Source organism: Silurus aristotelis, assembly GCF_946808225.1.
Source record: "Silurus aristotelis genome assembly, chromosome: 23".
NCBI classification, from domain to species: Eukaryota; Metazoa; Chordata; class Actinopteri; order Siluriformes; family Siluridae; genus Silurus; species Silurus aristotelis.
The window spans coordinates 12,520,794-12,531,556 of NC_139596.1; the positions used below are offsets into that span (position 1 = coordinate 12,520,794).

Genomic DNA, 10,763 nt, shown 5'->3' on the forward strand with positions numbered 1-10,763 from the left:
AGACCAAAGAGCTGTCCAAAGACACTAGAGACAAAATTGTACACCTCCACAAGGCTGGAAAGGGCTACGGGGAAATTGCCAAGCAGCTTGGTGAAAAAAGGTCCACTGTTGAAGCAATCATTAGAAAATGGAAGAAACTAAACATGACTGTCAATCTCCCTCGGACTGGGGCTCCATGCAAGATCTCACCTCGTGGGGTCTTAATGATCCTAAGGAAGGTGAGAAATCAGGCCAGAACTACACGGGAGGAGCTGGTCAATGACCTGAAAAGAGCTGGGACCACCGTTTCCAAGGTTACTGTTGGTAATACACTAAGACGTCATGGTTTGAAATCATGCATGGCACGGAAGGTTCCCCTGCTTACACCAGCACATTTCCAGGCACGTCTTAAGTTTGCCAATGACCATTTTGATGATCCAGAGGAGTCATGGGAGAAAGTCATGTGGTCAGATGAGACCAAAATAGAACTTTTGGGTCATAATTCCACTAAACGTGTTTGAAGGAAGAAGAATGATGAGTACCATCCCAAGAACACCATCCCTACTATGAAGCATGGGGGTGGTAGCATCATGCTTTGGGGGTGTTTTTCTGCACATGAGACAGGGCGACTGCACTGGAGTGGGCCAAAATCCCTCCTGCAGTGTGTGCAAACCTGGTGAAAAACTGCAGTAAACGTTTGACCTCTGTAATTGCAAACAAAGGCTACTGTACCAAATATTAACATTGACTTTCTCAGGTGTTCAAATACTTATTTGCAGCTGTATCATACAAATAAATAGTTAAAAAATCATACATTGTGATTTCTGGATTTTTTTTTTTTTAGATTTTGTCTCTCACAGTGGACATGCACCTACGATGACAATTTCAGACCCCTCCATGATTTCTAAGTGGGAGAACTTGCAAAATAGCAGGGTGTTCAAATACTTATTTTCCTCACTGTGTGTGTATATATATATATATATATTATTTATACAGTGGTGAACCAGCAACAAGGGCATGGGAAGCTAAAGCTCATTGATGCACGTGGGGAGCGAAGGCTGGTCCAAAAGACGAGCTCCTGTAGCTTACAATGCTAAAGAAGGTAATGCTGTTAATGGGGTATATATTTATATATAAAAATTATCTATTATTTTAAGCTCAATAATGGCAAGCCTTGGAAGCTAATCAGTGTCTGAAGGCCAAGCTCACAACCTGGTTGGCCACCACAGAGGGCAGACCTTAACAGCATTAAGAATCTTTGCAATGTGCTGGAGAAAGACTTTACACAGCGGTTCAACTCTCCCATCATTAAGACAAGATTTTGGTGAGAAATCAATGCGATTCTGGACGGAAATAAATATTGACTTTGCTAAAGCTTATTGAAACAATGTGATAGTGAACCTGTGCAGTGCTCAAAGCAATAGGCGGTCCAACGAAATATTAGTGTGACCTTTTTTCTTTGGTCAGGCAGTGTATTATCACATCATAAAGTGTTAGCATTCTGTTCTTAGACTTGGATTAAACTATGCTGCATGTCAGGTATCTACAATTAGATCCTCTTGGATGGTTTTAAGTTTGTTAATAAGTAACAGAGTTTCACCAGAGTTGTTATGACCAGAATTCTTGTTTTTATTGTATTTATTTTACTTAAAATTAACCCAGGGGGTTTAAAACAAACCAGGTGTAAGATTTTGCGTTTTGTCCAACAAGCTAATTAAAAGACAACTCAGTTACTCATACAGTTGTTTGGTTGCTTAAATCTATGCGCTATGCTAGTTAACATACTGAGCTAATGTTATATAGTTTAATGTGCTACATTTTGGCTCATGTTACTAATATTATCACATCTTTCTAAAACCCCAGCTTGTGAAATGGGTAAGGTTACAGGGGGCATGTGGATCTTTTCAATTTGCATATGATGTATATTCATTGGTCCTGTTTGTTTTAATTCAATTAGAGTTGTAGGTATTCATTTTAGCTGTTTATTTGTTTTTTTTTTATACTTTCTTGGAATTAAGCACTAGAGAAGAGATTGACAGAAACCCAAAGTAAAACCATGAACACACCTATAAATAAATCCTCTCAATAAACACGTACATAGATTTATTCTTTATTCTACGGGGTCTTCACAGAGACGTGATTGTGATCGAACACTGTGCCATTGATTGCGAATGGTAATTGCAGCCCGGAGAAATGATCTTCTTGGCAGAGCTGAAGTCTGTGGGCTGACAGGAACAGAGTGTGTACAGTTTGCCTTCAAGTATTCCTGCTATGCAGAGCTCTGCTCCTGAGTGATAAGCTGTAAGGAGTAGAGAAAATGTTGTTTACTACAAAGTCCAACCTTGTTGTGAGTTTAGACACTCATTAAGTTCTTCTGGGAATTTATGCTTGCCTTGTTTGTCCTTAAAATAAACAACTGCAAAGACAACTAGAAAGCGATTTTTGTGTACCAGCAATAAACATGGAAATCCCATTTTGTAGCCACTATTACGTGGGCATTCGGATGATGATCCAGATTATAGATGCTTGAATTCTCTAGCTATATATCGAACAAGTATGCAAATAAATAAAATACGGCAGCATCAATATTACATTTGCTTGTACAGTAAAAACATAGAAAAAATACACGCTATAATACAGAAACAACTAACCTCTGTCGACTGCTGGCCAGAGTAAGGCAGCTCACAAGGTGGGATATGTGTACATACTGCCAGCGTCCCAATGTATCATAACACACATACGCTGCTACATTTGCCTGCTGCACGGAACTTAACAATTTTGTCTTATTGTATCATCATCGAAAAATCATAACTCATGGACTATACCTGTATGCATATGTATGTGTTATGTTCTATGACCCCTCGCGAGTAACGACGAATCGCGAGGTTTTGATGGTTCCTTTTTTAAGGGGAATTGTACTTGTACTGCAAACTCAACAAAAATAGTTAATTAACCGTCATAATTTTAAAAATTTTGATGTAATTTATTAGTACAAACTTTGTTTTATAATGTTACTCCGAACTTTCGAGCCATTTGTCGCTTCTCGCCAACTATCAGATTTTTTGCGAGTTACTCTTAGTCCGATTCCAAATGAAAAGTCAAGAACTATCGAGTTTGTAAGTGTCAAGGTCACAAGTATTGAGGTTTCACTGTACCTAATTTTACTAATACCCTTGTGGCTGAAAACAGCACAAAAGGATTCGGTAGAATTTTTTTTTTCCCCTTACTTGACCTGGGAGACCCAAATCTTTTCCAGCATGACAATACACGAGTGCACAAAGCCAGCTCAATTAAAATATAGTTTACATGGTTTGGAGTGGATTTATAAAAAGCTCTGACCTCAACCCTAATAAAGACCTTAAGGATGAATTGGAATGCTGACTTTATTTATGTAGCTGAAGAGTACAAATCCTCACAATCGCACTCCAAAATCTAGTGGAACATATCTCCACAAGGTGTGGAGATTATTATAACAGCAAATGGAAACGTGGAGTGTTTAAAAAGCACATAAGAATCTTATAGTCAAGTGTCCAGAAACGTTTATTGATATAGTGTATGTTATAAATAAAATAAGCAGAAATGACTGTTATGCTTATATAGGTTATATATATGGGTTTCCAACAGGAGCTCTGTGTAATAAGGTGTTAGCAGGTTTAGTTAAAATTTCCCCTCTGATGCTGTGGTATTTGTATCCCATGAGTTTAGTGTAACCTATAATCGTAACGGTGGCTTTTAGACGAGTGTCATACTGAGAGTTTAATAGAAATAATTTGTGAGAATCCATTGTTGTAATTAGGGGTGTAACGTATACAAAATTCACGGTTCGGTGAATTTGAAGAAATGCAAAACATAAAATTGTTTATTATTATTAACATTTGTGAACATCAAAAGTTAACATTTTTAAAACCATTTTAAATAAAATGTCTGCTTGGTTAAATAATATGTAAAATAATAAAATAATAAATCCAATTCATGCAACACACTATTTTATTGATCATTTATATTAAATTATTATTACTGTTTATATTTATTTAAAGTAATCAGTTGAATTGGCACCAATTAAATTGATTAAATTAAATTAATTCAATAAAAAATTTATTAAATAGTTTACTTTTGTTAGACCCGATTTGTGTTTGTTTTACATTTAATATTAAATTTTCAAGATATGATTTACTTAATTGTTCTACTTATTTCAGCTTTACAAATGTCTTAATTCCTTCCGTCCTTCATACATTCATTCCCTCTATATGTGGAATTGTCAGGATTTTTTCTTTTTAAGAGAAATTCTTGAAGCTGGACATAAAAAGCTAAAGAATCCATAGAGCTAGTGTTAGCCGCTAGGCACTTCCTAGTTAGCGGCTAATGCTAGCGATATAGATTCTTTAGCGTTTTCATGCATGCGCAAAACAAATCTTATTTCTGGTATGGAGTGAGACGCCACAGCGACACTGCGCTAACTCTAGTTCCTTTTTTATACCCCTGGCATTGCAAGGCTGGGACAACAAACTTGCGATCCACCACTTAATACTTTCCTCAGGAAACTCGGGTTTTTACAAAGTTCGGCACGTAAAAAGGATTGCATGAACCAAAAACCCTGTCTCGAAAATCTTTGGTACAAATACGTGTATCATTACACCCCTATTTGTATTAGATCACGACTCACGATTTCCTTTTTTCGGCAAATCTATTTAAAAAGTGAATTTATGAATATGAATTTCAGTGTAAAGCCGTTTTAAGCAGAATGCGCAGAGTAAAAATACTCGCCCCAAAGGAATGCTGTCAGACTTAAATCCAATTTTTTACTTCTTTCTTTCTTTCTTTCTTTCTTTCTTTCTTTCTTTCTTTCTTTCTTTCTTTCTTTCTTTCTTTCTTTCTTTCTTTCTTTCTTTCTTTCTCACTGTAGTTGTTATTTATTCCACAGACACAATAGCACTTCAAACCTTCACTTCGTGCCAAGTCATTACAAGTTGCAAAACACAGAAGCGCTGATGATCAGAGCATCATTCTGTCTAGAAAACAATCCAATTTTATTAATAGCACCTTTCGCATTGTAGGCGATTTTTCTTATATTCCTGCTCAATTGCTGTTGCCTGTGATGGTGCAGTTGCTTTGATATTCTTGGTTCTATGATACGGCTGTATAAAAAAAAAAAAGATATAGAGAGAGAAGTGTAGCACTTTGAAGTTCACCTTTACATTGCAGGTAAAGAAGCTTTCATCTTTGAGCATAGTCCCAATAATCCTGCTCCTTTGATGCCTGAGTGAACGAAGGAGACCCTATAGAGTGGAGGACGGAGTTCACTCCCGGGAGCTAATCTTCTCTTGCTGCTTTGCGTAGGTAACTTTCCCTGAGGATCTTGCCATGCCCTGGATGCTGCGTGGGACTAAACTGAGCAAGCAGCCCACCACCCTGCTGGACCTCTGTTATGGCAAGATGAATAACCTAAACCTTCAGGAAGTGGTGAGTCTGTTGAATCTTTTATTGTGTAACATGTTTCATTTCTGTGTAGGTTTTTTGGGGAATTGACGAAGAAAAAAATATATATTGTCATCATAAAAGACAGGTTCTAAAATCAGAATGAGATTCATCTGATCATGATCTGATCAGAAAAGCCACTGAGCTACCACTTCTTTTGTCACTTTCAACAGAATTGCTAACAGTTCAGTGTTATCTCTCACTTTGTATGTTAAATGAACACCACAAGCAGGCCTCCAAGCCAAAGCTCCTCATTGTCATGTGCACAATGAAATTTTGTCCTGAAGACATCCTGAAGACTACCACAACAATGCCGGAATCACACTCACATCCCAACACCAATACAACACCTCGCCAGCATGAACCGATTAGATTTTAATGAGTTGATGATAGAATTTCCAAACTCTAATTTTCTAATCTCTCTCTGCTGTGCTTCTGGCCAGGGTTCAGGATGTTCTTCCTGACACACTGTGTGCTTGATTTTGCTTTGTTCTTTGAAAGGCTTGAGTTAGAGTGTAACTTAAATCATCATGCAGCAATCTTGGCTGCTCCATCTGCTTGGAAATGTAATGGATAAAGCACAAAAAGAGTATATTTGAAGAGGGTTTAAAGAGGTATCTTCCTCCATATGTCCATACAAAACTTTTTACTTCGGGAGTGCAAAAGAAAATCACTGAATAAACGAATACATTTTCACAACGTGTTATAGGATAATTTAGAAGTCGAATTTCTTTTCTTGCAGGCGATGACCATGTGAAATGACACTGTAGCTAAGAATAAATAATTATTACAGGTTGTATAAACATTATATAGGAAAATGTATTGAGACACGACTTTTCTGGGCATATATGGTCCCTCCACAAACTTTTAGAACAAAGTTGAAACCTCACACTCTAAAATCTAGTGGAACATCTTCCCAGAAGAGTGGAGGGAATTCTAATGGTAAATGAGGACTAAATGTGGAATGGGATTTTTAGATTTAGATGTCCACAAACGTTTGTCTATAAAGTGTACATGCTGAATTGGATAAAGTAAAAAGTAAATAATATGTTTAAGTATAATAAATTTAAGATAATCAATTAAATTTTTTTGTTAAGCACAAGAACAGAGATCTACCAGTTTCCTTAGAAACTGTGTAACTCACACTGTCGCTTTCAAGGTAAAATTTAATTATATTTTTAATCAATTCTTATTACTTGTTTTATTAATTCAGAAGCGGACAAATCATAAATTAATTTGCTAGCTCACTGGGCAAGTAAAAGCTTTGATGAGCTTGCCCAGTTCCTGAGCATTGTTTTCTGGGCATCTAATTAAAGCTCCAATGCTGCCGCTGAAGTAATTATGTATATTAATACAGCTGAAGTAATTATGTATATTAATACAGACTATGGAAAAAACCTGAATCCTTGGCGAGAGTGATTTTAGTTAGCCATAGTCTTTCAGTATGGTTTTTCATTACATTATAAAAGTTATTTTATTTTTTCACTTGATGCAGTGTTGATCTAGAATGACATACAATGCAATCCTTTGTTTCTTTTCTCCCAAATTTTATGTTGCAGCCTCGTGCTAAAATCCTGTATTTTTTTTACACATCAATCTACACTCCATATCTTGGAATGACAAGCATTTACATATATGACATTTGGCAGACACTCATCCAGAGTGACTTATAATAGTGCTTTGAAGTCTCTTTCAATAAATACATTCTGATACTGATTCAGTAGGTCACAGACTAGGAATTTAGTCAGTCTAAAAACTGATGTTCTAAGCAAAAACCAGATTTGCAAATTTATTAAAAATAAACCACTGAAATATCAGAAAGTATTGGGAACATTGGCTGTGACACGTGAAATGTTGCTCAGGTGCTTCCCATTTCTCCAACTCATCTTTAACATGTTTCTACCCTTTGTTTAGAGGCCACCTGTGGCAAATTCAATTGATTAGACATGATTTGGAAAAGGCACACGCATACACATGCACACCTGTGTGTATAATGTCTAACAGCTGAAAATGCATATCAGAGCAAAAACTAAGCCGTGAAGCAGTCAAAGGAACTGGCAGGAGAACTCAGGATGAGACAGGATCGTGTTAAAGCACGGACATGGGGCAGCTGCAAAATACTTCTGTTGCGTTGAAGGTTTAAAAGATCACAGCGGACTTGAAATGAATGATGTTTGGAACAACCAGGACTCTTTTAGAGCTGTCCTTGTGGAAACGCTGAGCAATCTTGAAAAGATTTCAAAGAGGTGACCAAGCACCAAATGGTCAGTTTGAGTGTGGACATGTGGAGAATCTAAAAGAAGGCAACCAAAAGTGCATCACTCCACTGGGCTTTATAGCAGAGTGACCAGATGGAAAGCTTTTCTCAGTGCAAGACACATGAAAGTCAGCTTGGAATTTGCAACAACAACAAAAAAACTTTCATGTGTCTTGCAACGAAGAAAAACTTTCAGTCTGACCAAAACAAAAAAAACAAATGAAGGCGTGCTGAATCATTTCTGATCACAGTGCATATAAAAATGTCTGTGTCGCACAGATTAGCCACTAATTATTTTTGATTCTGGTACGATTATCTAGCATCTAATAAATGATTAGGTAATTAATGAGACTTTAATTAAGCTGTACCGAGAGCCCGATCAGATGTTTGGATTGTGTGTTAGCAAATTCCACATAATTTTTGTCCACACCTATTGAAATTACCTGAATATAAATTAAACCTGGAGTTTCTTTCTTTCTTTCTTTCTTTCTTTCTTTCTTTCTTTCTTTCTTTCTTTCTTTCTTTCTTTCTTCCTTTCTTTCTTTCTTTCTTTCTTTCTTTCTTTCTTTCTTTCTTTCTTTCTTTCTTTCTTTCTTTCTTTCTTTCTTTCTTTCTTTCTTTCTTTTTTTTTTGCAAGTACACAAGGAAGGCTGTTACCTAATGATTGGCTATTGATTTCTCTACTTCTATCTTGGTTTGAATGTTTGCTTTCCAAAATGCCTCCAAAGGCAAATATATATCGCTAAAAAACAGCCTTTTTTTTTTGTTGAAAGTGAACAATTTAAGCACCGTCTATCTCAGACGTGTCTTCTTTTAAAAAGAAATTACCCATAAATCTTCCTGGACACGGTCAAAAATCGAATTACAAATAATTGCAATTCGAGCATAATATGAGAGAGATCTACATTTGTTTATCAGTTTGGGGGGAAATTGTGTGTCATTCACAGCTGTAGAAATAGAAATGGAGAAATGGTTTTGGAGACTATATTCAGAGGTTTCTGGCTGTTTTTCCTCCCCCTCTGTGTCCAAGAGTAATTGTTTGTCAAATAGATTGTCCCTACTCTGTCCTTGGCTTTGTAGAGCTTCAAGAGAGATTTCACCCTAAATTTCACTTGGGTTCCTTTTCCATTTCCACGCCCTCCTATTCTCCACAGCGGGCAAAATAACAAAAGCGAATGTCATGAACCAATTTGAATTTAAAGTGGATTTTGCTTTGACCGTCGTCCCCCGAGAGGGAGAGCAGCAGCAGCAGCAACAGCAGCACGCCAGGAGTTTGAACGCATGACCGTAGCGTTCTTCACAAAATACAGAGAGCAGTTAGCACAGTTGTGCGCTAAAAAGTTTACACAGAGAACATTTTTAACAAACAAGCATTTCAATTGATTTACTAATCAGCGTGATGAAAAGCAACAGAAATCGAGCGGTATTTCGTTTTAATTACTGTTCCCTCTATTGTCTAATTTTGTCGTCGAAGGCTTTAAAATATGTTAATAATCTATTTAACATTTGACGAGTTTAATCGGAGTCAGACTGGGAGACGGTAAATGGGGACCGCGGGGGTTTTCAGCAGCACCTTCACAGCCCTAATGACATTTGTATATAATGAGGCCTCATATGGCGCAATGTTAAAGTCATTAGAAGAAGACGGTGCCATTTCGTTCGTGGTTAAATGAATTCGAATAGCGTTCGAGTGATATATAGTACGCATCTGGTGCTTAACTCGCGCGCTATAAAAGTGGGTTGGGAAAGGCATGCGGGTCGTTTGATTAAACCACTTAACTTTGATTTATTATTAATAAAACCATTCGCAAATATGATAGATACTGTTGGAGTTCGTTCAGAGATGATTACATTCAGTGCCGGCTTAAATTTTTTATTTTTTATTTAAGCATAAAATAAAAGCAGTTGTTGGGAAGAAAAATGAATTGCGAGGCACCTATTAATGGTGTAGATGTGACATTGAGCTGTCCAGTGGTCTCCATGATCCTGTTTGAACAGAGTGAAATAGACAGTCCAATGTAAACTGGGATGTTTAGCCGTGGCAAGACGGATAGGAAACACATGAGACTGGACATTTTCTCATACATGCACGCACACATAAATATAAAGACAAACAGACAAGTACCTACATGATGAGCTTCCTGCGGTTGTGTCTCTCTTGTTAGTGTTAGCCAGTGGTTGTCTAGATGAATGTGTTCAGCCTCACCACTCAAAGCCACATGCTGTGTGTGTGTGTGTGTGTGTGTGTGTGGGGGGGGGGGGGGGGGTATTAAACAGCTATAAAGCTATTCCTATTGGGAAGAATTATTAGATTTTCATTTTAATTATGAAGTGAGCAATATAGAAGCGTGTTTTGTGTGCATGGTTGTGTGTGCACAATATATATTTAGAATTGCATCCATGCAATGGCTTTTATTTTATTTTTAGTAAACTGGTTTTACTAAATAATTTGACTGTATACGAATGTTATATATAAGATATATATAGGAATGTTAATCAGTATGGCATAGTATACTGTAATTTGTTAATAATTTAATATAATTTAGCAAAACAGAGCAATTTACAGTAATGTGTTATATAAACTATACTGTGTAATCTATATACTGTATACGTTATAATATATATATATATATATATATATATATATATATATATATATATATATATATATATATATATATATATATATATATATATATACATACAGTACAGTACAGTTCTCATTCAAAGAGTTTTCTTTATTTTCGTGACTATGAAAATTGTAGAGTTACACTGAAGGCATCAAAACTATGAATTAACACATGTGGAATTGTATATGGAATTATATACATAACAAAAAAGTGTAAACAACTGAAAAATGTCATATTGTAGGTTCTTCAAAGTAGCCACCTTTTGCTTTGATTACTGCTTTACACACTCTTGGCATTCTCTTGATGCCTACTTTAAAGAACCTACAATATGACATATTTTCAGTTAACTTTTTTGTTATGTATATAATTCCATATATAATTCCACATGTGTTAATTCATATTTTTGATGCATTCAGTGTAAC

At 36.2% G+C, this 10,763-nt stretch overlaps 1 protein-coding gene across 1 annotated transcript in view; it reads left to right on the top strand.

Annotated features, from left to right (window-relative positions):
• Positions 1 to 10,763, top strand: part of LOC310718128 (uncharacterized protein) — a 78,371-nt gene that overhangs the window by 32,756 nt on the left and 34,852 nt on the right. Inside the window, exon 7 of the mRNA XM_083526700.1 lies at positions 5,317 to 5,439. Within this exon, the coding sequence (XP_083382826.1) occupies positions 5,317 to 5,439 (123 nt within the window). The remainder of the gene's footprint in view (positions 1 to 5,316; positions 5,440 to 10,763) is intronic.